At 42.2% G+C, this 27,237-nt stretch overlaps 1 protein-coding gene across 8 annotated transcripts in view; it reads right to left on the reverse strand.

Annotated features, from left to right (window-relative positions):
• Nucleotides 1–27,237, reverse strand: part of GLS (glutaminase) — a 61,536-nt gene that overhangs the window by 2,041 nt on the left and 32,258 nt on the right. For 2 of the 8 annotated variants that reach the window (XM_036422111.2, XM_045575287.1), the window contains 8 exons: nucleotides 25,127–25,193; nucleotides 23,266–23,316; nucleotides 21,374–21,550; nucleotides 19,794–19,925; nucleotides 18,800–18,892; nucleotides 2,437–2,498; nucleotides 1,456–1,532; nucleotides 1,302–1,365 (listed from right to left, as the gene is read on the reverse strand). In XM_036422111.2, the coding sequence (XP_036278004.1) occupies nucleotides 1,302–1,365; nucleotides 1,456–1,532; nucleotides 2,437–2,498; nucleotides 18,800–18,892; nucleotides 19,794–19,925; nucleotides 21,374–21,550; nucleotides 23,266–23,316; nucleotides 25,127–25,193 (723 nt within the window). Of the gene's footprint in view, nucleotides 1–1,301; nucleotides 1,366–1,455; nucleotides 1,533–2,436; nucleotides 2,499–10,017; nucleotides 10,075–15,388; nucleotides 15,536–16,793; nucleotides 17,250–17,530; nucleotides 17,832–18,799; nucleotides 18,893–19,793; nucleotides 19,926–21,373; nucleotides 21,551–23,265; nucleotides 23,317–25,126; nucleotides 25,194–27,237 lie in introns of those variants that run through there. The other 6 variants (XM_045575285.1, XM_045575286.1, XM_036422114.2 and 3 more) reach the window with 6 other exon arrangements.

Genomic DNA, 27,237 nt, shown 5'->3' on the forward strand with positions numbered 1-27,237 from the left:
GTTCTCAGACCCTGACACGTCCCTTTCCTGCACTTCTTGCAAGCTGAGCTAATAAAAGCCAAAGCTCTCATTTTTTTAAAAAAGTAGTAAAACCTTAATAACTAGAGAATAATCAACATACTCCAAATGTAATGCCATCTTCAAGTATCCCACCCAAAGTCAGTACCACACCTCTCCCAGCACTCCTCCCTTCCTCCATTCTCCTAACCCTTTATCTCCTCCTCGCTGACCATGGATCAGAAGACATAGGGTAGCAAAATGGATAACAAGACTCCTGTGCATGCTGTCTAAAGGGACCCGCCTCGGAATGGAAAATACAGATGAAAGAAAAGTAAAGGGATGGAAGAGATATTTCATGCCAAGGGGAAAAGAGGGCTGGGGTAGAAATACTCACCAGACCAACAACACTTTAAAAACCAAGGCTAAAAGGCTGTGAGAAGGACAAAGATGGACACTACATGATGATAAAGGGATCAGTCCAACAGGACGCAGCCCTTGTAAACATCCGGGTACCCAACGTGGGGGGGGGGGGGGGCAGCTAAGTCCGTAAAGCACACGTGCAGTTCTGACACGTACGGGCGCATAAGCAGGCGTGCAGATCTAACATGTATGGGCACAGAAGCACGCATGCAGTTCTGACACGTGTGGGCGAATGGGTAGAAGTCTGGCATCTACACGCACTTGCCCCTCCTGGGCGCCCTCTGGGGGCAAGTCTCATGCAGGGTGAGTGGCAGCGTGCCCTCTGGGCCGAGAGGGAGCCGAGGGAGCGAAACGTGTTGCAGGCCGTTTCTCCGGCTAAAGCAGCGAGCCCTTCTCTCCCAGCCTCCCAGCCCGAGTCCCCAGGACACAGATTGAAATCCCACTTCCTCCAAGCTTCCGAGAGGGACCTGGACCCACCAGGGGACTTTCAGAACCCCAGCACTCGCTGCAGAGCTCCAGGCCAGCAGCACGCACACGCGTCCTAAACATGTGCCTGTCGCGTCTAGTCCACCCTGTGTAGGCGAAAACCCCCGAGGACACATTCCTACTCCCTCTTTCCACGCGCAAAGAGTTGTTTCCTCCCTACGGTGTGCTGAGCGGACAGCCAGCCACACGACTGAGAGACATGCTGACGACAGGCCATCTTGGGTAAGAGACGGAATAGGAGAGGACCCGCCCTCCCCCGGCAGGCACCACACCCAGTTCCAGAACGTCTCCCACATAAACGCGGTGGGTTAAGGGGTGACCTAAGCTAGCATGCCCTTGACCTGCGTGGTCAAACCCCGACCGGCACGGTATGCGGGAGGCAGCGCTGGGCTCACCTGTCCTTGGGGAAAGGGTTGACTTTGCAGGCTTCCAGCAAAAACTTCACGACTTCGACGTGACCTGTAGCCAACACAGAGCAGGCAGGGGTCAGGGGTCAGTGCCGAGCGGAGGTCAAGTCTGAAAAGGAAGTGGGGGAGGGGCCATCCTCACCCTCAGCTGCCGCCACGTGCAGGGCCGTCCTAGAGTCGTAGTCTCGCTGCTCCATGTCCATGGCCGACAGGGCAAACCTGGAAATGTGGAGGCACAGCTCTTCATCTGTGCTTACAAAATGCTAAACGCACACTCACAGCATTGGCCTGGTTCAGGCTGAGGCCCGGGAGGCGGGGCCCTCCACCGCGCCCCCTCCTCGGCTTGCTCTCGCCCAGGTCGTGTTACTCCAGCTGGAGAACAGGGCCCCACCGTGCGAGTGTGAGCCTCAGAGCAAGCAGCTAGCCCCTCACTCAGCGTGGCCCCCAGACGCCCATTCTTCACAGGCCACAGGCCACCGTGCACGAGAACCAATCGGGCTTCATTTTCCTCCAACGTCGTTGAAGAGCTCAAGTTCACTGAGATAGAACTGACATGTACGCTGATGGAGGTTTGCTGCGTACAGTGTGTTGATTGCATACACTTATATATCGCAATAGAATTACCAGCAACGTGCTCGTTAGCCAACGCCTGTGGGCCCACGGAACTGTTTTCTGTGGTGAGAGCAACAAAGACCCAGGCCGAGCTCAGCAGCTCTGAGGTGCTCAGTACAGCACGGGCACAGGGGCCAACGGACGTGAAAGATGGAGTGAAGCACAGACTCGATCACCCTGGTGTTACAGCTCTACACAAAGGCCTGACGTCAAGTACACAGCGCCACGCAGCCTCTGCCGCCTCTCCTCTCCTCCCCCCGTCCCCCTCCCCCCAGAGAGGGGAGTGGAGGGTGCCTGGGGGTGGAGAAGGCGTTTGGACCGCCACCACTTAGGACAAGGGGCCTGGGCTTTGCTGGGCAAACGTCCATGGGATGGACATTTAATATACATTGTCTGGGTCCTTGTTATCAGAGGGAAATGCAAGTGGGGTTTTAGCCTCGAGATGGCCCTCTGCCCAGAAGCTGCTCCGTGAACACCTGCGAGCCACTCGCTAATCCGCCCAGGAACGTACCTCCGAAGCGCAGACACGTCTCCAGTGTAGGCCGCAAACAGGAGGTTTATCACGGACTTCACCTGGAAGACAAGAAAGGCAGCTTCACGGGGGAAGGCAGACAGACCCGGGCCTGGGGCTCCCGTGAGCGGGGGACACCTCAGCCAGCCTCGCAGTCACCCCAGCTGCATGCACGTCCACAAGGAGGCAGGCACGTGGTGCTCCTTTCCTGCTGCACCAGAGGATTCTGGGGGAACCCAACTCTGAACATAAGATGTGGGAGGAGGAGTGGGATGATACCTCCTGCACAAAGGGATGGACACCTGCAACCTGCGAGTGAGACACACGGCGGGGCCTCTGAAGCGTGTTCAGAGCTTCCTCACCGGTGTGCCGGGGCGGTGAGCCTACTGTGTGCTCACAGCACGCACGTCTCATCATTGCTGAGAACGAAGTCATGCCATACCAGCGGCGAAGCCCTGCCTGTCTCCGCCCTCACCATCACCATCACCACCGCTGCTCCTCGCAGACCTCCCGAGGCAGCCTCAGCACAGGCACTGGAGCCCGGGGCGAGGCTGTTTCCCGGGAAGGCCGCCTTCCACGTGAGCCCAGCAGCTGGGCCCCCAACACTGCTCTCCGGTGGCAGGGACCCTCCCCACACAGTGGGTCCTGCTACTGACAACACCCACCATCTGTCCTTACGATGAGGACAAGGCTGTCTTATCCTAAAGGCCACCGGGTTCCAGCAGCCTTCACGAAGCCGTGAGCCAGCCCCGCTTTTGAGAAGCTAAATTACTGAACGTACAAGATCTGTGAATACTTTGTCAATGCCCACTTTTATCTTACACTGGACTTACTGGTGGAAGAGAGAAGAAGTTTAAGTGGAGCCGTGGAAAGTAACCCAGCTGTCCAGAGACAAAGCCACAGCCCTGGGGACTCTGTTCAGAGATTTTAACCTGAGCCCGGCCAGTGTGGCTCAGTGGTTGGGCATGGACCTATGAACCAGGAGGTCAGGGCTTGATTCCTGGTCAGGGCACATGCCCGGGTTGCGGGCTTGACCCCCAGTGTGGGGCGTGCAGGAGGCAGCCAATCCATGATTCTCTCTCATCATGGGTGTTACTATCTCTCTTTCCCTTCCTCTCTGAAATCTATGAAATTATATTTAGTTATTCAATCTTTTTTAAAATTTTATTTTCTTGTTTAAAGTATTACACATAGTAGTACATATGTTTCCCTTTTTCCCCCCATTGACCTTCCCCTAGCTTCCCCTACCTCCGCCCCACCCCCTCCCCGTCACACGCCCTTGATTATTTAATTTTTTATTTAAAAACACAGCTCGCAGCAGGCTAGGGCTCTCCGCCTCCACTGCCTCCCCCAGCCCCCTTTTGCTCCAAATGCCAAGTCGTCCAGGCTGCTGCCCTTGGCAAGGAGCAGGGTGGCGGGTCCCTCCGATGGCTGAGAGAGAGGGTCTGCTTCCCTCAGAGGCAGAAGGAGCCCTCTAACAGACACAACCTCCCCACAGACCTGGAGGCCCCTGGGCTCTGACCCTCACAGCCCACTTCTGCCTCACTGACAAGCGGGCCCCACCTCCAGTGTGGTCAGGCCACTGCTCACCCCCTCGGTGCTCACCCCCTCGGGCTGCGCCCCTATCCACCTGGGGGCCTGCGACAGCCTCTGGCTACCGTCACGCTCGCATCATGACGTGTGGGTCAGAGGGGCTGCGGCCCAGGGGGTCCCACAGCCCGGGGCCGCCGGCCTGCCGGCCAGGTGTGCACAGGTGTGCGCTGTGACACTTGCACAAGATCACCCAGTGACACATTTCCCTGGCGAGGGAGGTGGCACATGGCTGTGTTCTGTTCGATTCTGCTGCCGCAGACAGCTTTCTATTTTTATTATTTTTAATATATTTGTTTATTTCAGAGAGGAAGGGAGAGGGAGAGAGATAGAAACCTCAGTGATGAGGGAGAATCATGGATCTGCTGCCTCCTGCATGTACCACACCACGGATGGAGCCCACAACCCGGGCCTGTGCCCTGCCTGGGAACAGAACCCTGACCCCGGTTCATGGGCCGATGCTCAAACATGAAGCCACACCACATACTAGCATCTTGTTAAAACATGCATCCTGGTGCTCCCGATGGCCCCCTCGCACCCTGACTAAAAGGGAACCCTCCCCTGTGGCTTTCAGGACGCCCACTGCTCTGCCCCATCCATCTCCTTCCGCCCAGACAGGCAGCTGTCCTGCAGGTCCCCGCATCCAGGGCTGCCCCTGCCGCTGGGTGCTGTCCCCCAGCGGTGAGGGCTCCCCGTCCCTCTGCCCGGTCTCTGAGCACTGTCTCTTCATCACCTTCCTCGCTCTCTGCCCTGGGGCTCCAGGCTCCGGTGAGGTAGTTACCCCGCTCAACACAAGCTCCTGTGGGCAGACTTGCCTTGCTCTCCCCCCCATGACCGTGTGGCCCGGTTCTAATAGATGCTCGTTAAGTGACTAACTCAGATCAACACATGGTACACTTTACGCTTAGTTCTTTGTCTACTCTACTTCATCTCAACAAAAGAAGTATTCACTAAGTATTTTCTCCCAAGCACCATGTGGGGGTTCCATTAGCATCCTGATTAATTCTACCTCCCTTAACTTCTTCCAACAGTGTTACCCAACCCCTCCACTTCCCCTCACTGGAGCCCCGTGTCTAGTCCTCCTGCCACCCTCCAGAACCTTCCACATGCCTCTTACAGTCTCCACAAAGCACTGCTCGGGCCACTGCTTCTCAGTAAGGGAGTGACAGCACACACACACACACACACACACACACACACCCCGGGTCATTCCTGCTCGTGCTCCTCAGCCTGCCACTCTCTCAACCCCGGGGAGCACTGCCTACACTGCCCTTGCTCTTGGCTGTGCCCCTTCCTCTTCCTGGGAGCACCTGGGCTCCTGGTCCGCTCTCTGCCACACCTCCCTCCAATGCCTCTCACCCAGCACTCACAATCCACTTGGACAAGCAGATCCCTCCTTCCCAGTACCACCCCGAGGGCACCGTCTGCTCCTCCCCGGCCACAGCCCGGGCTGGTTACTCCCTAAAATTATCGTCCACCCCCTCTCTCACTGCCATGCTATTTGTTCTCAGCGCCTCCCTGTGAGCCCCTCGCGTCTCCCACATCAGCAGCCATGCCTTGCTCCTGCCTGTGCTTCTGCTTAGGGCGCCAGCTCACGCGTGCATCTCACCCCTGAATTCCGACGGCACAGCCTGAGCGTTAACCTCAAGCCCAGTTCCCACGCTTCACAGCATCAGCAGCAGTAAGTCCTCGGCCTGTTTGTGACTGTATGCACACCTACCCCCTTTTCCAAATTCTGAATTTAGGCCACGCTAATTCCAAGACATTTTATTATCTATAGTATGTATCACCAATAATTCATTTTTTCCACAAAGTTCCAAGAGTACATTCCTTATTAATAAAGCCCATGACTGGCTGATTTGGGAATATAATCAGGTCACTGAGAGCATGCTAATACTTTATTCATAAGCACACTTCAGTTCAGAGAGATAATGTAAGAGGAGAATGTCAGGAAAATACGCTGCCCTTTAAAAGGCTCTGCGGCTCATCAGGCGTGGGGGAAACCACTAGCTTATCTACACACACACACTAAAACGTAACATTGGGGTTGGGATGGCTGCCACGGGTGCATTTAGTCCCAACCAGACACCCAGGGAGGTGGGCACAGGCCCTCTCCGAAGGTGTGTGCACATCGAGGGCGCGCCAGGCCAGTGACTGGGACCAGGGAACCCGAGTGGGGCTGGGACAGCAGTGAGGCCCGCACTCAGGCCGCCCTCTTGCTCTGCAGTTTCACAGGTACCCCTGAGCCAGGGCTCGCCCTCTGCCACAGGGCCCACGCAAATCAATGGGGGAGTAGGGGGACCCTGAAGAGCCGACTGGCAAAGGAGGGAGCGCACTAACCATTGCCCACCTGTCCCCTCACTCTACAGTGCTCACTGGAGTCAGATGAGTTTTAAATCACCTGTCAGGAAGGCCAGGGCCTGGCAAGCAACGAGCCAACAGCCGCTGCCAGCAGGCGAGCCAGTTCCGATGACTCACTTTGTGTAAGGGCAGGCGTGGGCCGCAGCCTGCGAGTGAGTGCTCTTAGCCTCCTGGGAGCCTCCGCTTATAGGTGCCCCTCTGCTCATGGGTGCCCCGCTCCTTATAGGTGCCCCTCCACTTATAGTTGCCCAGCTCTGCTTACAGGTGCCCCTCCACTTATAGTTGCCCAGCTCTGCTTATAGGTGCCCCTCCACTTATAGGTGCCTCGGCTCATGGGTGCCCCTCCTCTCCACTTATGGGTGCCCCTCCTCAGGAGAGGACGACACTTGGGCAGAGGGACTGAGGCTGCGGTCCTTCCCAGTGCTGCTGCCTCCCTCAGCCCGATCCGGACGGCCTATGTGAGCTGACCTGCAGTCTTAATGGAGGACAACAGGTCACAGTTCTCGAAGTCGCTACCCTGGCACCGACCAGCAGAACTGCCTTTTCCAGGCTGCCTGAGTGGCTCCAGTTTCAGCTCGGACGTATCTGTTGCCGGGGAATAGATACTCATCTGTTTAATAAACCATCTCTCCCCAGATCGCCTTGTTTAGAAAGCTTCACTGCCACTTGGCCCTTTCAGAGCCTTCTCTCCAACTGCTCACAAGCCCGGGTTAAAAGGGCGAGCCCGCGGCAGCACAGCCCAAGGTCATGTTCACTGCCAGCCAAGGGCCAGGGTGTAACCCTAATCCCGAGAATGTGCATGTGACCACAGGTGTTTCCTCTCCCCGCTCCTGAGCCGACGTCCTGCTTACGGGGCAAGCAGGACTAGCGTGCGCTCACGGTCCCAGGGACTAAGATTGGCCCGAGGCCACATGGCCCCACGCTTTCTGGTGATTCATTTAGACACAATAATTAACTTGCTACAGACAACATTAATCCACACAGCAGCCATGATCTGAGGATTAGAGAAACCCCCTTGTGGGAATAACAGTTCAGCAATTTCATGGCCACATTTCAGAATTCTTGCACCAATGCAGGTTCTCAGATGGTCGTTTTAATAGAGAGGATACATCAATTGTACTCTGAACAGGAGTGCAGAGACTTCGTTTACAAAAGACAACCTTCGAGGTGTCGGCTCCGAGCACTCTATTCTGCTCTCCATTAGCTAGTGATAAATCTCGTAAGCATACCATTTTCAACAAAATAACTTTTCTTAAACTAAGTCACAATTACATCAAAGAAACATGACAACCCATGTTGACAAAAAAGGTATTTTATTGACAAGGTAGCTAATATGAAGCACTGCTCTGCCTGGGCTAAGCACGGTGCTTTAGAACTGCCATCCGGTTCTATCAGAAAGGTCGGATACGGAAGGACAGCACGCTCAACACCTGCGCCAGGCGACGCTGCTGGGAGGCAGGACTTGGGCTCCACCAGGATCCAGGATCTACTGGGCTGAGAGGCCTAGGAAAACCTGAGCCTCAATACCATTCCAAGGCTGAAACTTGTGATGGGAACCACAAGCCACACAGAAACAATAGACACCCATTTCCTCCTGAGCCACTAACAGGTTGTTTTTTCTCACTGCAGAGAACGGAGGGGACAGAACAGATGACTCCCTGCACTGGTGCCTGGCCTCGGTGAAACGGAGCTTGGGGTCCGGTGAACTGCATGTGCTGGGCCTGGCAGCAGGTGAACACTGATCTGAGCCTCCCGTCCTCCCGTCAATGCCAGTGGACAGTCTCCAAGGACACCCAGAGCTGGGGCACCCGAGTATCAGAGCAAACAGCCCGTCTTTGTGTGGCCAGTGCTCCCAGCCTACGGACAAACAGGAGCCAGCAGGCCGGCTGCCCCAGGCCAAATGCTCCTCACCATGGCCAGAGGCTGGTGTCTGACAGCTCCCGCCTCTGACGCCCCCTCTTCCTGGCCCCCTCCACTCCCTCAGGCGCCCCCTCTTCCTGGCCCCCTCCACTCCCTCAGGCGCCTGTAAACTCCGTGATGTCAGCACACCAGCGCTCAGAGAACAAGGTGCCTGCAGTCATGTTTGTTTACAAGCATTAACTGGTCACCAAATACCTGTATTACTTCAGAAAATAAAACAAAAAGTCAGGAGCAGGGCCACTGGAACATAAAGATTCTGAGTCTGGTAAAAAACTCAATACAAGCAAGTTCCCTGAAAAGGTGGCTCCCTTTCTGCCGGGGAAACAAAAGTTTTGGACAATGAGAGGCAGAACCAGTCTCTCAGGGCCCCCCTGGATGCCCTGAACACCAGCACAGCAAATGCGCACGGCATACGAGCACTTCCCGACTCTGATTCTAGAAAAATCCCCCATTCCCATTGGTGTCCAGGGCCTACGCTCCTTCGTTTGATTCACACCCGCATTGTCAAGTCCAAGGTGTGTGCTTTATGCCCACACAATGGCCCCATAACAGTGTCTGCCTCTACGCTGTGCCCGTGCTTTCCTGGACACAGGAAGCAGGTGAACAGGGTATTCTTAAGACCCTTCAAATAAAGTAACGTGACATTTGAGGGAACGATTTAAGAAACGCACTCAGCCCCACCCCCAGGGCCTCTGCACCAGACTGCTTACACCTACCGCTAACCTTTGGACTTATCAGGATCCATTCCGAGAAGCAGGGATGGGGACCACAGAATTCTACACAAGGCTTACTTGTTGGTGCAATGTACAGGAAGTGGTAAATTCTTTAAGCAGAACCAAACTCTAAGAGGAAAAACCCCAACAGGGTTCTTCCATGTAGGCTGGGTCTGAAGCAGATACCAAAGTCGTCGTCCCCCCCCCCCCCCCCCCCCCCTTAAAAGCAGCTTCCACTAAGTGCTCGAAGCCCGTGCCCGGCCCTCCAGCAGCTCCTAGACCCAAGCTCCAGGGCAGCCCTGGGGCCGGGCAGACGGCTGGGGGTGCCTGTTTCAGACTTTATGAAGATCTTAAAGCCCAACAAAGCACGCTTTGCCCTGATGGCTGACCCACAGGAAGTCCTAGTTGTCACCAATGATCCTAAAAGCCATGCTACTTAAAATTTGATGCCACTGGCCGAAACCGGTTTGGCTCAATGGATAGAGCCTCGGCTTGGGGACTGAAGGGACCCAGGTTCGATTCCAGTCAAGGGCATGTACCTTGGTTGCAGGCATATCCCCAGTGGGGGGGGTGCAAGAGGCAGCTGATCGATGACTCTCTCATCGATGTTTCTACTTCAATAGCTCTCTCTCTCTCTCCCTTCCTCTCTGTACAAAAACAATAAAATATATTAAAAAAATATTTGATGCCACTGTTCCTGAAGATGGTGTAGTGTGCACTCAGTGCTGCTAGAATTAACTAAATTGCCAACATTGGGTAGAAATCTACAAAAATGACAGGATTTTGTTGGCAAGCTGGACTGCCTGGGCTTGGGGCCGTGCTCTGGAGGCCTCGCCACTGTACCCTCGGTTCCAGGCTACACACTGCGCTGCCTGCGACAGGGGCTGACCAAAAAGCCCAGGCTCCAAGGGAGTAGGCACGGTCGGGAAGTCTCCTGCACTTTAAATCATTCCTACCGGAGGCTGGTTTTTAAGTGACTGATTCTTACGATTTGCCGTCCTGTCAGAATGAACTAGAATGGCACATCTTCCTGAAGACAATCCTCACTCCACCTCTGGAGAAGGAAGTTAGTCACAGACCTGGTTATCACTGTTATAAAACATTAAGCATTTAAAAAAACTAGGTGACTTTAACAAACCTCTGAAGTTCATGTCTCTGGTAACTCACATTGGGCTACCCAGCCAGATCTTATGCACAAGCGCCCAGCCCGCACAGTTGCTATTTAAACCCAAAATGCAAAGCAAAGATAAAACCAAGTCCCAATCTATTCAGAACTTTTGTGAAAGATACCAGGTTCTGAACACAGAACTCCAGCTTCACAGGGGGCTGCATACGGATCATTGCAAAGCCAAGACAAGCCAGAGCCGAGCGCAAGATAAGTGGCCCCATGAGCAGGCGGCCTCTCCAGGACAGAGCTGGCAGGGGAGGGGGACAGTGACAGCAGGGCTGATTCTGTGGCACACACAGTGGATGTGAAACAAAAATCGCACAACCATGACCAAATCAAAATTAAAGTTTCTCAGATTTTTATTTCTTGGCTAAAAACATAGCAAATGAGTTTTCGTGCTCCTGTTTCTCCTTAAGGTGAAAAAGAAGTCCTGAGTGCTCCAAACTCTGTTGTAATAGTGCTTGAGCTGAAACACTTCACAAATAGGCAAACAGAAAGTTAAGCTCTTATTCCACTCCTTAAAATCATTCTTTCTCTAGTTTGTCTTTCAGGTTAAAATAAATGAATAAATAAAAAATAAACACACACACACACAACAAAACGAGAGACATGAAGAAATATTTTATTGGCATGATTAAAGAGGGTTAAATCGTATTAGTCACCACCAAATTTTAACAAAATCACTTCTGTATTTCATGAAGATGTTAATGGAATTTCATAAGTGCAGAAATATGACATTTATCTATCTCAATTCAAAGTAGAAGCAATGATTTAGAGATGATTTATTTAAATTATAAATCTTGTGCATATAATTGAGCCCACAGATGCATGACGTTGAGTGTAAAATAAATGATCAACAGTAAGCTGCAGTATACTGAAAAAAATCTGCATTTCTTTACTTTTATTTTTTGGTGTGAGAGGAGAGGTTATATTCAGGAGTCAGTCACACAACCTGGGAGGATAGCAGACTCCCATCTCAAAGACCAATCAAGAAGTTTGGATTTTGACACTTTTTAAAAATAAGACTAGTCTAGCCTCGTGGCTCAGTGGTTGATTTCAACCCATGAACCAGGAGGTCATGGCTCAATTCTTGGTGTGGGGCGTGCAGGGGCAGCCAATCAATGATTCCCTCTCACCATTGATGTTTCTATTCCTCTCTCCCCCCCATCCTCTCTGAAATATATAAAAAATATTTTTTTTAAAAAAAGAAAACAAAACTAAAATGCCAAGTGTCAATAATAATAAAAGATTTGGCAATAAATAAAAGCAATATGATGATCTGAAAATGGAAACCCATTTTATGAACTTTGATACAATTTTTTAAAATACCTGATTTTTCAGCCAAAAATGAATCATGATAGGAAAGAATGAAAAAGAAAGACTACTTGAAATAAATATATTTCAAGATTTCTAATTAGAACTTTTACTTTTGAATGACTGAAAGAACAACACAACAGATCTAGAATGGAGTTCAACTAATAATATTATCATCAATCTCATTTAATGGAGGCAAGACTTACGTTTTATGCTATCCTCTCAAAGGACAATTTTAAGTGTCCCTTCATGAAGCACACACAAAATAATGAAAGCGAATTCTAACGTAAAGAAGTCTAATAGGATAAATTCATGATTTTAATTTGGATTTCACAATGGTATGGCCCAAATCTGAGTACCCTTTCATCACTGATGCTACTGTAGCAGGGCTTACTGGGAAGTCGAGAGAGCCCCACCGGCTCCTGCACACTCAGGCTCCCGCCATGACCCTGTGGGGAGAAGAGCTCCCTAGACCAAGTTGAGTTTTGAGAATGAAGGAACAGGACTTTTTTTTTTTTTTTAGAGTAACAGTATTTAAATTTTAGCATTTAATCAACCAAGGTTTTTAAGAAGTCAATGCATTTTAACAAAAGCAATATACATTTCCTTCACAAGGAAAAAACAAAAACCCAGAATTATGAAACAGATTGGTACTGAGGACAATTAACACAGTGGAGTAATAAATAGAATGAGGCCCTTGCTCTAAAGACACTATGAGATCCAAACATCTAAAGTAAAAAGCTAGGGAAATAGCTAAATATTCTGCATAGTGTATGCTGGAAGAGCTAACTTGTAAAGAAAAGAAAAAATCTTTTAAAGAAACATTTGTCTACAACTTGAACAGCCTTTTACTTGTTTAAAATCTTTACTTTTAAAGATTTAGCCTAACTCCAAAGGAATTTGTTCTAAAAGCCAATGGCACACATTTATTTTTAGAGTCACATTTTTGCTACACTCACTTCTTTCAAAGGTTCCGGGCAATGTTTATTTTTAGAACTTCTGTATAATTGTGACATTCACTTCTAACCTGACCGTCTGTACACACTGCGGTAGATGACTGCTCACTAGCAGAACACAAGCAGTTTACGTGTACACGGATGGGACAATCCGATGCCAGATAACGTGTGGTCACACTAAATACTGCCCACCACTTCTCATTAAAAATGGACAGCTCACACACAGAAGGCTGTTCCAACACATAAAACAGACTGGCTCATAAAGAAGACGAAGATGTTAACTGAGAAAGGAAGGTGAGAGGAACCGGGAAAAGGGGGTTGGATGGAGTGGGAGTTTATAGAAGATAACCTTTAAGATTACTTTCAAGCCCAATTATGTGACTAATAAACTATAAGATTATGGTAAACAGAAGATCAAAGATTGAACTATTATTTTAGAGATAAAACAAATTCTTCAGCTGTTTACAGAATGACTTAAAAAATTATAGCTCAGGGTTCCTAGGGAAATTGCTTGGCAGAGGAGATTATCATTATAGAGACAAAAGTTGCCAAGAGTGGAATATGAAAAAAAGTTTTAAATTTGTTTCAGGTTAAGAATTTTGCCTTTCCAAAGTTAAGCTTTCCAAGATAATTATAATCATCTGTTGGATAGATTTTCGCCCAAGATGCCTCATGGTAGTTTTAAAAACCTAAGTCCAGACTAATATTGTAATTTCTAAATTTCTTCATGTGATGGGCAATGTATGGTATTCTCATTAGTAAACTTTCTGTGGGATAAAGGGGAGGGATAAAAGAACTTCTCCCAGTCCAATATATTTCTTGCTTCTATGCAGTGTAAGAAACAGACTGTAACTGTGTTACCATTTGAAATAAATGTGGTTGAACTGACATGCTTGGATATGTGCTCAAGTATGATTTTGCCATGACAGAACATGGTCTTCGGGTCCAGTTTATTCTGAGTAAGTCTAAGTGAACATCTGAGGGGCGTACCATGATGCACCAGAGAGCAAGTTGCATCTCCAAGATCTGGATTTAGCTTTTATTATACAATATAAGTATTACACTTAATATAAATGGCAAAGATGCTACTGAGCAGAAATTATATTACTTGGTTTAAAAAAAAAAAAAAAGCATTCTAGCATCTTCAAGACTTCTAGGAGAAAAACCACAATTTTTACAAATGAATAGTGAAACAGTCTTGAAACTACAAATAGTGCATAATTTTTAAACAACTGTTCCATAAAGTGATCTGCCCAACCTGAGAAGTGCACTAGTTAGGTTGAAAGCAAGCTTCCTGTGTAACAAGCCCTGAAGACCGCTGCACGCTGATGGCCCTCTCCCTGCTGTGGACTTCCCCATGCGGGCGGCTCCCACGCGATAGCGTGGCAGTGAATGGGAGCAGCAGAAACCATGTATCCTTCAACAATAAATTAATTCTGGGGCAGCAAAAGTATTAAGAGTTTCTTTTGTGACAAAACTTGGAATCGGAAGAGCTCAATGAATCATTTATATACAACAAATGATGTGGAAAAAAACTGCTGCTGGCCGAAACTGGTTTGGCTCAGTGGATAGAGTGTCAGCCTGAGGACTGAAAGGTCCCAGGTTCGATTCTGGTCAAGGACATGTATCTTAGCTGCAGGCACATCCCCAGTGGGGGGTGTGCAGGAGGCAGCTGATCGATATTTCTCTCTCATCGATGTTTCTAGTTCTCTATCCCTCTCCCTTCTGTAAAAAATCAATAAAATATATATTTTTTTAAAAAAGAACTGCTGCTGGTTTCATATTGTGGAGAGGTGGCTGGCTGGCAAGATAGATGTATATACAGATATACACATGAACACTTACATGTATAACACACACATCATATATATATAGATTATCATGATATAGATTGACATCAGTCTATATCAGATTCTTTCCACATACATCCATGCCTATGAGACTCTACATTGTGACCAAGACAATTAAGCTCTTTGGGTTACCTTTTCCTTTGCATTAAATGAGTTAATAAACACACCAACAAAAACCAATGGATCTTTTAGGACAAATGATCATATGCAGTTACATGAATGGCAAATTTCATCAAGCAGGAAAATTTTAAGTGCTGTATTTGTTCCACAATGCACAGAAACTGTTATAATTTTAACTGTGCTGTGGAAATATACTAAGTTCCTTCTGAAAACTGAATTCCTTGAAATAGCTAAGGCAAATTTCCGTATTATAGTTATCGAGTATTTCACAATATAAATCCTACTGAGATAATCTTCATTTGACTTAAGCAATTTTTTTAAACTTTAGACAACAGATTACATAGTCAATAACAACAGTGACATTTCTCCTCAGAAAGGAGAAAGAACCTGCAAAAAATAGGGCAGTGTTTCGTTTTTTAGGTTGTCAAGTAAAAAACAAAAACAAAAAAAAAACAAGAACTAGGGGGAAAGTCTTTATTCAAATACTCTTAGTACAGCTAAGAGGGGGAAACTCTGTTAATGCTACACTGTATTAAAAAAAGAGAGAGAGAGAGAGTGCCGAAACTGGTTTGGCTCAGTGGATAGAGCGTCAGCCTGCAGACTGAAAGGTCCCAGGTTCGATTCCAGTCAAGGGCATGTACCTTGGTTGAGGGCACATCCCCTGTAGGGGGTTGTGCAAGAGGCAGCTGATTGATGATTCTCTCTCATTGATATTTCTAACTCTCTATCCCTCTCTGTCTTCCTCTGTAAAAAGTCAATAAAGTATATTTTAAAAGAGAGAGAGAGAGAAAGAAAAGAAGAATCCCTTGAGTATTTCTAATTTTTTCTTCACAGCAGCCTCAGAAATAATTAAGAATATAAAGTATCTTCATAAAGGATAATTTTTTTTTAAAGTTAAAGTTGCAAAAATTTGTTGTATATAAATGCTGGAGTTACTGTCATTAAAAAAAAACAATAAAATCAGCTTAAAATAAATTTATTGTACAATACAAAAAGCATACTAGAAAATAAAAGACACATTCTTAAATATACAAAGCAAATGAAAGAAAGCTAAATAACACAAATGTTTTAATCCAAACATGAAGATTAAAATGCACAACATTTATGCTAAAAATAAAGTATTTCAAGGAGGATATACATTTCAAATGAAATGTTAATGATGAATGAAAAGAAAAACAAAATACGTTGACTTTAAGTGCTTGAATATCAAGAATCAGTAATGGCATGAAACATTAAATCCAACAGTACAGCACTGGGGATATTTCAAGAACTATATTTGAAAATGTGTTAAAACACTGAAGGGATTAAAATAATGTCATTAAATCTGGCAAAGATTTCCCCCTTTTTTGCAAAGTAAAGTTGGAGGGCCTATTCACAATACCCCTGTCTTCCATTTATGCCTTCCTACAACTCTCTGGATACTACTCCTTAATAAGAGTCTATAAATACAGCAGAGGACAGAGTCCTACCCCGATGGTAAGTGTGCATTTAGCCTTACCAACGTAAAAAGGTGCCACAAATTAACCATTTTGAAATCTATATAAATATGAATACAATATGAAACACTAAATTTCCATTTACAAAGTAAAGCTAACCTACAAATAAAAAAGTAAAACGTAAGAATTTAGAGGACATGAGGGGGGAGGGGGATTACGCCTTTTTTGCAAACTGTGAATTAAGGCATTCAGTTCCCCAAACCAAAAATGGCTCTGATGAAACGTATACTGTCCCAAGGTCCAGCAGAGGTTAGGCCTTCACACACACTACTCCCCTGTGGACGGCCATACCAGAAGCATCCAGTAACAATATGCATCTGTACATTAGAGGAACATTCAAACCACCATAAAGCCCTTGGTAAAATCCTCTAAAACTTCGCATGACATATAAATATATGCCATGACACAAGAAAACTATCAAGTTCTCCTCCTAGATCCCACTTGGCACCTCCAAAATCTACAAGTTTAAAAATGACTTAACAAAAAGCACCTGGAAGCTGTGAGAAAACGGAGAGAACAAAGGTGCATGGAGGAAGGAGGGAGAGTGAATAGGTCCTACAGAACTTTATCATCACTTTGCCCAGACAGACTTTAAATACTTTGAATTATTTGAAATCAGACTGTGTAGAACCTATAGTTCTTCTTGTAAAAACAAGTTTTGATTCTCAATATTCCATTTTTATAACCAAACAAAAGATTTCAGTCTAATAGATATTTTAGTAGAATACTCACTACCTTCAAACTCAATTAATTTCCCAAGTACTCTTAAAGAGTTCAATGAGAACAAACTTTATGATGTTATAATTTGTCATAAAAGATTCATTAGCATTTGTAAAAGCTATTAGAATAAAATTACTAAAAGCTAAAGCCAAGATTCACCAATTTTATTTAAATAACAGAAAAAGCTACGTGTATAATAGAAAATAAAACTTTTCGGGTAAACATTTCACTTGAAGACACTCACTACTGCTGCTTCTGGTGATCACAGCTTCTTAGCAGAGGGCATGACACTATCTTGTACCTGAAATTCTTTGGCTGGAATGTTTAGTAACATAAGACACTCCTGTACATGATAATGCTGATAGAACATAGGAGTTGCAAAGTAAAAAAGCAAAAACACGACTTATAAAGTGTTAGATAAAATTTTAAGTGAATTTTAAAAAATTTAAAGCCAATCTATCACTTGGCATGACATGTAAACATAAGCTAATTTTATAATCTGCTATATTAAATAATTTGGGATTCGTTATTTTACCTTTTTAAGTTTTCTTTTTAGTTTAGAAATACTTTTCATTGCCATTAAAGACATCATGCCAATTTTAAAACTGGAAAAGAACAAAATTTAATGAAACATTTCTAAGTTCAATGTGTTTCAGAACCAACAAATTACAAATTTCTATTACTATTTTAAATGGGGTTATCTGACTCTATAATTAAATTTTTAATTACACCAGAAAAAAATTTTAAATCCTTTTAGCATTTTTTATTAAAATAAAGCAAATTTGCTTTATTTAAATACTTTTTAAAAACTGGCAAAATCTACTTTTTGATTATTTTTACACACAGAATAAAAGGAGAAAAAGCTTTATGGCTCCAGCAGTAAAGGTTGAGAACAGAAAAACTCAAATAAATATTTATTGTATGCAAAAACACTAACAATGTGTGATAGGTACTGAAGAACTCTGAAACTAGCGCCACTGCTTTAGCTTTTCTCGCCCAGACTCTCCATTCTATACACTACAGTGGTAGAGATGTCCTCATTTGCCTCAGGTGACACTTTTTTCCACACTGTCTCTTTTAAAGCAAGTTCTTGTTGGAGACTTTCACAGTCCAATGGTCCCAAGGAATGCTAGTTGTTCAAGCAACATACATATTTATTAGTGCACTTGAGTGAAGAAAGGTCCGAGCTACAAAATGGTATTTTTTAGTGAATGTTATTAAAATCTGCTCACATTTTTACCCACCACCATTTGATGTTAGCTCTCCATGTTACTCATGTTGACTCTCATGAGAGTTTCTACTGTGTTGGCTCTGTCTAAGTTTCATATTATTGTAAGTGACTTTGATTAGAACTAATGACATGAAAATTTACTTAGTTAATGCGTTAAAATATTTTCTTTCTACCTGTGCTTCTTCATATGAGCTTCAAGTCTAATTAGGTAATTCTGTTACATACGTTTTTCATAGGGTTGTAAAGGAATTTAATTAAAACTCAAAACAAGTTCCTTAGTTCAGTGAACAATGAAAAAAAAAAAATCTTATTCCTAAAATTTAAGTCCTGACTCCTAATACCAACTCTAAACAACTAGTGTGTGTGGGATATGAAGCCAGGCCCACTAATAAGAAAAGAATACTTACAAGTACCAGGGATACTGCATTAAACACTTTTTGTAGAAAAATATTTCAACAATAGTGGGTCATAAACTTATGAGGCTTTGTATGGTGTATCACTAATACTATAATCCCTTCCATTCCATTTATATATCCATCCACGTCAAAGTAAACTTCATTCCAACACTTTATAATTCTAGACAAGTATTAAGAGTAAAAACAGGCTTTCTTTTTACAACATGTAGAGCTTTCTAATGTGTCTTAACAGAATCAATTCCTTAAAATATTGCTTAAAATAGCAAAAAATGGGGAGAGAGGAAACCCTGCTGTTAGGCTAACCAGTTTCAATTTAAATAAAACATCATTACTTAGTATCTATGAAGTACTGGTCTAGGATAAAAATGTGAACTTGTTTTACACTCATCTGTGATCAGTATAGATATGAGGCCATTGCCAATTAAACTAAATTTTATTTAAACTGGTGAATCGCATTTTCTCTCTTAAAAAAATATTGCATAACAATCAAAATAAGAATTTAGCTTACCCTTTGATCGCCACCTTCTCTTCGAGGATCAAGTTTTTTTGCAAAGTGTCTCAAATTATCATAGTTATGGAAATTACACAGAGAAACAAGATCCTGTAAATAAACAGAGCCAGGTAGAAGATATTAGTATTCACTGGCAACTGTTTCTTCATAACTGAATCAATTATACGATGCAGCCCCATTTAACTACTATCTCATACAAAGCACTTCTGTGTGCTGCTAAAGCAACACGATCCATCAGGGAGAAGCCTGGAATCTGAAGAAAAAGATATGGATACACACTTTGAGATCACTGCTTATTAGCATGATCATAGCATTCAGACAAATTGTTTACCTTTCATTTCCTATAAAGTGAGCATTATACTAACAGGCCATATGAAATTCTTTCAAATAACCATAAAATGAAACACCACAAAATAAATATTCTGATTACAATCTATTATAACCTGCAAGCAATCTAGTATGATTCTAATTTTTATAGCAAATAAACAACTGAAGACAAATCAGAGTTTTAATTAATAAAGTGAAGAAAAATATGAAGACCCTGGGAAGTAATAAATGTAAATAAGCCAGAAACTAAAATATTAGCAAGAGTTGAGTCCCAACATAAAATTCTGGTCTAGGCAAGAAGTATGATCATTTTAAATTACAGTGCTGGTTTTCTAAAAAACAAACAAAAAAACACCTTTTATGGATAAGTTATTCAACCATGAAATATTAATAAACTATAATAATTTTAATTTATACTACATTTCAAATTACTCTTCCAAGTTAGTATATTTTGCTGAGCTTTTGGAAACCAAATAGTAATTATAACCATAAATATTAAAATACAAGCATCAAACAAGGAATTTTCTGTGAGGATGTTTCTATGAGAGCCCTCTATGAGTAGAGTGCCAAAAACCAATAAACTATAAACATGAGAAAATAAAAAATAAAATCATTGGAGGCTCATGTTATATGATCGTTCATTTCGTTGAGAAAACATGCTTACATGACAGAAGTGAATTCCCTTAACACTGTTGCCCATCTTGTCCAGAGGGGGGGACCAGCACATCATGCCCATGACGTTGGGGACGACCAAAAGAATGCCCCCAGCAACTCCAGACTTTGCAGGAAGACCAACCTGAAAATAATTTTAAAAGAAAAAGGAATATTTATGTCAACATTTTAAAGTAACACAAGTTATTATGTCCAACAATAGCACAAATGGCTTAAAAGTCATGGCATATTTATTTCTAAATAATAGAATTACAACTCTAAAAATGTTGAGGGATGCCGAAACTGGTTTGGCTCAGTGGATAGAGCGTCAGCTTACGGACTGAGGGGTCCTGGGTTCAATTCCGGTCAAGGGCATGTACCTTGATTGTGGGCACATCCCCAGTAGGGGATGTGCAAGAGGCAGATGATCAATGATTCTATCTCATCGATGTTTCTAACTCTCTATCCCTATCTCTTCCTCTCTGTAAAAAAAAAAATCAATAATATATATATATATTTAAATAAAATAAAAATAAAAACGTTGAGGGTAGTTACTAACATACTTATAATATGGTAAATGAAAGACAGATATACAACAGTTGGGATGTATTTACATATAGAGAATTTCTGAAAGATATTCTAATTCCTAGGCTTATATTTTTGTTTTCTTCTTTGTGCCTATATTTTCTAATTGTTTTTATTATAAACATGTATTGCTTTTAAGTACAAAAATGGTTTTCAACAAATATTTTGACTAGAAAATAATGAGAACTTATATCTTCTTTAAAAGATTCTCTGATGTAATGTCAAGAGAAATTTGAGGATTAGAGATAAGATGGTAATTCAAGTTAATCCTCTTCAAGATATTTACCTTTACCTTCCTTATGCAAAACGTGATAATAATTATGATAAGAGACAAAATTAATATCATCAGGACAGTGCTCTTTAATGGCTTATAACATTCAAACAATGAGTTCCTCCTGCTACAGTAATCTTGTATAAAATTAAACTAAACAAAAATATTTACCACCTGAATGGGATCTACCAATTCACAAGGAATACAAGGGACAGTGAAGGCATCAGCCAAATCTAGACTGTGAGAAACTATACATATGAACGACCCAGTTTTTTCAACCCAAAATAACAAGAAAAAAGAGAAGGCAGATTAAAGAAGAAAAATAAAGTTAAGATACAACCAATCATAATTTAAAGGTACTCTTTGCAGCCCAAGTCAAAGAGAAAAATAATAATGTATAAGACAGTCCAGATGACCTGAATAGTGACTAAACATTTTGATGATATTAAAGATTAAGTTCTTTAAAACTTAAGTAGTCTATACTAACCTTCTGTATTGGGAATGCCTTAAAAGAAGTGATGAGGTTCTATAAACAAAACTTCAGGTTCTAAAGAACATCTGGTAGACTGCTTACTAGTAACTCTATTCCTTACCAATTCTGTAACCAATTAACCTTGAAAACAAGCCTCTCTTAAAAATAAATGTACAATTTGAGAAGCAAAGTTCAAACTGCAATTTTAAAAGAACTAGTCCAAACTAGTTTCTTGACAGAAAATTAAGATTAAACAGTAACTTACATGGAAAGCAAACTGCCCCGAGAAATCATACATGCCGCAGGAATGCATCAAACTCAGTGTGTTTCGAACCGCTTCTGGGCTCAGTACTCGTTCACCAGTAATTGGACAGAAACCGCCATTAGCCAGTGTTGCCGCCATCACACTAGCCGATTCACAGGTTACCTCAATGGAGCATAACTAAGAGGAAGCAAAAAATGAATTCTGAAAATCTAGGCTTACATTGTTTTTAGTATTGCATTTGACTTCTAAAATAATGTTTTATCTGGCATTTCATACATATGTGAAGTGATCCTAATGGGATCATTTTAATATAGCTTGACATTCTAAAGATTTTAATTTGGACAAAGTTCTAGCCCCTTTAAGGTTTATTCTGATTTTCCCAGTTATTCAGTCTTTTAATGGCAAAACTAGGCTAGGAATAGCCAGGCACTAAGCACTAGTATTTGTAATTGCTCCATGTGATGTTCAGAACTGCTTAGTACTTAATGCTTTCTGTAAGATACACAAACATAATTATTAACTCAACAGGAAAAAAGGAGCCATGACATATTTTAGATAAAGCAGTATAATAGGTACATCTATATCAGAAATTCCACTTTAGAGAAAAAATGCTTAATTGCCCAATATTTCGCCTATAACAAAGCTCAGAATCCACATATGGCTGTTAACATGCAAAGGATTCAGTGAAGAAGAATCGAAGACAGCTTTAGCCTGGATACATGTGTGCCTAGAGCAAAGTGCTTCCTTTTAACCACCAACTAGCATGCTAATATTTATTTGCTATGGACCCGGGGTGCTGGATATACTATGATGAAAATAGAAAAGGAAAGCCCAGGTACATTGAAGAGAAAAATTTTTGTAGTTAATATAAACAAACTAATGGAAAAAGTTCACCATACCAAACCCAAATTCATCCATACTACTAAAACAATAAATATGGTCTATTTCAATTTTCATTAACAGCAAACAAATGGGGGGAAAGTAGAGGAGAAAGAGGGTCTGGGGAAGAGAAAGAAAAAAACTGAGTTCTCGACTCAGAAACTTTCTCTCGCACCTTAAGATCTACACATGAGGGTTTGAAGAGAGCAAAGAGTAATTACTGTAGTGACTGGAAGCCCTTTTTTTGACTGACTTTCACTTTTGCCTATTTCTATTAAAACCTCTCTCCAATTTCCCCCAAAACTACAGAATATAGTTAACTATACTGACCCATACAGCAAATACAAAGGTTAATGTAATCATGAAAGCCTTTCTAAAATAAATAAAGTTAAATGCTAACAGCCATTTCTTAATTTATATTTAGTATTAATTGGAGTTGTGTGTCCTAAGGCAATATACTCTTAATATCAGCTGACAGAATTGGGGGGAGGGATGTCCAGGAAGATTATCTTTAACTGAGTCTGTACCACAACTGATGATGAGAATGGAGCTTGCTATCCTAACTTAAAAAGAAAACCTGCTATGTGGCCGCAGAAACGAACTGAGAAACTGCAACTATGAACCCTCCGTTAACTCCTCCAAACAAAATGTAAAAGTTAAGAAAACAGGGTTCCATTTTTAACAAGAAGTCATCAATTGTTTCTAACACTTCTTAAATAATAATGTGAATTTTCCCTATTACATCCATTGACTTTTTTACATCCATTTATAACAAGAAGTCATCAATTGTTTCTAACACTTCTTAAATAATAATGTGAATTTTCCCTATTACATCCATTGACTTTTTAGGAGATAAACACATGAGAGTGTCTTTCATGATATATTGTTATGAAAGTCAATGGGAAATGTATTTTCTCTTGGCTCAAAGACAAGATTTCAGAGATATCTATATTGTGCAAAAATGATATACTGTACCCATTTATTTGTATATACAATTCATATACTTAAATTACCTGGAAATAGAAGTCTAATATACCAACCATGTCTGTGCCTTCTGGAAAACACTGAAAAAAAATAGAAAGGCAATTAAAAATGTACAAACATGGAAGGAAATGCAGATGTTAAGATTAAATTTTAAAAATATACATAGCTGTTTTATTTTAATTGAGAACAAAATAGTACATAACCTATAAAAGGGTATAAACATGAAATCACAAAGAATAAAACACAATTACATCACATATAGTCTTCTAGATTCTAGTTTAACTGACAAATATCGGGTCTAGTAATAATTAATGTCGTTTGTAAACATTCGTTTAAAATCTTGCTTGGCGTTGACTTGTATTGACATAACCTTCAAACACGTGGTATCTACAGAACGTGTGAAGTGCAATTAACAAGTTTTGCTTGAAAAAGTTTGTGTTTGGTTTGGTTTTTGTTGCAAAACTAGGGCTAAGAAGATGGCGGATGAAGAGCATATTCGGCACTGCACGCTTTACAAGTTCCAATTAGGAAGAAAAGCAAGTGAGGCTGCACTTGGTCAAGATGCAGTTAGCGCCAGAAAATGCCAGCGTTGGTTTGAGAAATTTCGCGAGGGAAATTTTTCGTTAGATGACAAGAGTGGTCGAGGCCGTGTGTCCAATTTTGATCAAGCTCTTCAAGCTCTTTTGGTGCAAAATCCTCAAATTACCCAACAAGAGCTTGCGACAACTTTAAATTGTTCACAAAAAACAATTTCCAATCAATTGCGTGCACTTGGCAAAGTCCAAAAGTTGGAAAATGGGTTCCTCATGAGTTGACCGACAACAACTGTAATCAAAGAGTCCCAATTTGCAGTTCGCTCCTCTCTCGTCAAAACCGTTTGCCGTTTTTAGAGCAAATTGTTACCGGAGATGAACAATGGGTGCTGTATGTTAATTTGAAAAGGCGACCTCAATGGTTGGACAAAAATGAGGCTCCGCAGCCCACGCCAAAACCTGACTTGCATGTGAAAAAAGTGATGTTGTGTGTTTGGTGGAATTTTAAAGGAATTCTTCATTATGAACTTTTACCATCTAACCAAACCATTACAAGTGCAGTGTATAGTGCCCAATTGGAAAAGTTAGCCCAAGCTTTAAGAGAAAAAGAACCCGCGCTGATTAATCGGAAGGGCGTAATTCTTCACCACGATAACGCACGACCGCATACTGCAAGAATCACTGCTGAAAAACTGTGCCAGTTGGAATGGGAAGTTCTCCCTCAACCTGCATATTCTCCTGATATTGCTCCTTCCGATTACCATTTGTTTCGTTCTTTGCAAAACTTTCTTCTTGGAAAAAAATCTAATAATGAAGAATGCCTCAAAAATGCATTGACCGAATTTTTTGCATCAAAATCACAAGAATTTTACAACAGAGGGATTAAAATGCTTCCTGAGCGTTGGGCACAAGTAGTAGAAAAGAACAGCAACTATATTGTTGATTAAATTTTGTTGTATTGTTTAAATAAATTCGATTTAAAAAAGTATTAGAAAACGACATTAATTATTACTAGACCTAATATAAACTGATTCATAATTCATAAGCCAAGTTACTGGACCAGCCAACTTAAAATTTTAAAAATCAAGTGCAATCAACAACAGTCAGGGATTTGAATAAATGGGTGAATCCTTACACAAAATATGCATTAACATAACTAGTCAAATATTTGAATACTGCCAGATACAAATCCATTTAATAACATGAACACTTTGATAGCATAACTCAAGGTTATTTTATAAAAACTTCTGAATCTTAAATAGTAGGTAATTGTTTAAAATTGTTGAATTCTTAGCATGCATCTTCATACATTTTGTTAAGTAAAAGAATAACTTGAAATAGAACGAAAGTTAAAAACCTTTTTTTCTTTTAAGTAATATCCTATTGCAAAATTTCGATCTCCACTTTCTCTTTCAGACTGAAACCTAGAGAAAAAAAACACACATTTGTTTTATTTCTGTAAAAGTATGGTTCTGTAGCTTAATTAGTACACACAAGTGCAGTATGAAGAACATGGACCACATGGTCAGAATGCTGGGTCTGTCCCAGTTCTGTCAATAGGCTTGCTAGCTATGTGGCCTTCAGCAAGTCTTTTCAATGACACCTCCTATCTTAAATTTCTCAGCTATAAAAAGGTTAAAATTAGTTAATAAGCACTTTCTAATCCACATATTTTTTGAAGCTAATTACCAAATATTCCACCATTAAAATATACTAAAAAATGCAGAACTTTCTAGCTCCCTCAAAAACACAAAACTCTGAGGAGGGAGGGTATGTATTGGATAGAGCTGCTCTATCCAACACAGAGAAGCAGCCAAAGCATGGAGACAAAGAAACATGTCACAAATGAAAGTAATGGAAGCAAGCAAACTACTGGGTATAGAGTTCAAAACCATGATTATAAGGTTACTCAAGAATCTTATAGAAACCTCCTAGGGACTTAGTGAGATTTTCAAGGATCTTAGTGAGAATGCCAAAAAGATGAAAAAGGACCAGTCAGAAATTAAGCATTGACTGAGATAAAGAATAATATACAGGAATTCAACCGTAGACTAGAGGATCCCAAAAATCAAATCAATGATTTGAAGTATGAGAAAGCAAAAAACACCCAGCCAGAAGAGCAAAAGAAAGAAGAATACAAAGATATGAATGAAGACAGTGTAAGGAGCTTCTGGGACAACTTCAAATGTACCAACATTTGCATTACGGGGGTGGGGGGGGCGGCAAAAGAAAAGAGAGCAAGATATTGAAAATTTGTATGAAGAAATAATGACAGAAAACTTCCATTACTTGGTGAAAGAAATAGACTTACAAATCCAGGAAGCACGGAGAACACCAAGCAAGAGGAATCCAAAGAGGACCAAATCAAGACACATCATAATTAAAATGCAAAAAGAGAATATTAAAAGCAGCAAGAGGAAAACAGTTACCTATAAGGGAACTGTTAGCTGATTTCTCAACTAAAACCATGCAGGCCAGAAGGTAGCAACAAGAAATATTCAATATGATAAATAGCAAAAAACTACAACCAAGATTACTCCACCCAGAAAAGCCATCATTCAGAATTGAAGGTCAGATAAATAGCTTCACAGACAAGAAAAGGCTAAAGAATAAAAAAGTTCATCACCACCAAACCAATATTATATGAAATGTTAAAGAGTATTCTTTTTAAAAATATATATTTTTTATTGAGTTTTTATAGAGAGGAAGAGAGAGGGATAGAAAGCCAGAAACATCAATGAGAGAGAAACATTGATCAGCTGCCTCTTATACACTCCTTACTGGGGATATGCCTCAGCCAAGGTATGTGCCCTTAACCTGGGACCTTTCAGTCGGCAAGCTGATGCTCTATCCACTGATCCAAACCAGTTTCGGCTGAAGGGTATTCTTTAAGAAGAGGAAGAAGGTAAAGAGAAAGAATATGAACAAAGTAGCAACAAATACATGTTTATCAACAATTGAATCTAAAAAATGAAACAAATAAAAAATATGAACAGAATAAACTGGTGAGTGGAATAGAATCAGGGCCATGGAAATGGAACAGAATGACAATTCTTAGAGGGAAGGATGTGTGGGAAGAGAGATTAGATAACTTATATGCCTGTATGCATTACCTATGGACACAGACAATAGGTGGCAAGGGTCTGAGCGAGATGGGAACTGGGTGGAGGGGAATTATGGGAGTGAAACCTCTGAAATAATCTCAACAATAAAGATTAACTAAAAAAAACTTAACAAAGAAGACTAGGATCAAATTATCAAGACTGATTAAAGCAAAGAAATGTAAATAGCTCTTAAATGCCAACAAAATAAAAGCTTAAAGGCTTTCAAACAAGCTACCTTGTTAACTCTATATTTAGAAGATTGGCTCTGACATCAGTTTGGGAAAGAGGAAAAAGAAAGGATGAGTGATGTTATTAGGTGACTACTGTAACGAGAGGTACAGGAAGCCTGGATTTAGGTAGTGGT

The sequence above is a fragment of the Pipistrellus kuhlii genome, unplaced genomic scaffold (assembly GCF_014108245.1).
Source record: "Pipistrellus kuhlii isolate mPipKuh1 unplaced genomic scaffold, mPipKuh1.p scaffold_m20_p_7, whole genome shotgun sequence".
NCBI lineage: Eukaryota > Metazoa > Chordata > Mammalia > Chiroptera > Vespertilionidae > Pipistrellus > Pipistrellus kuhlii.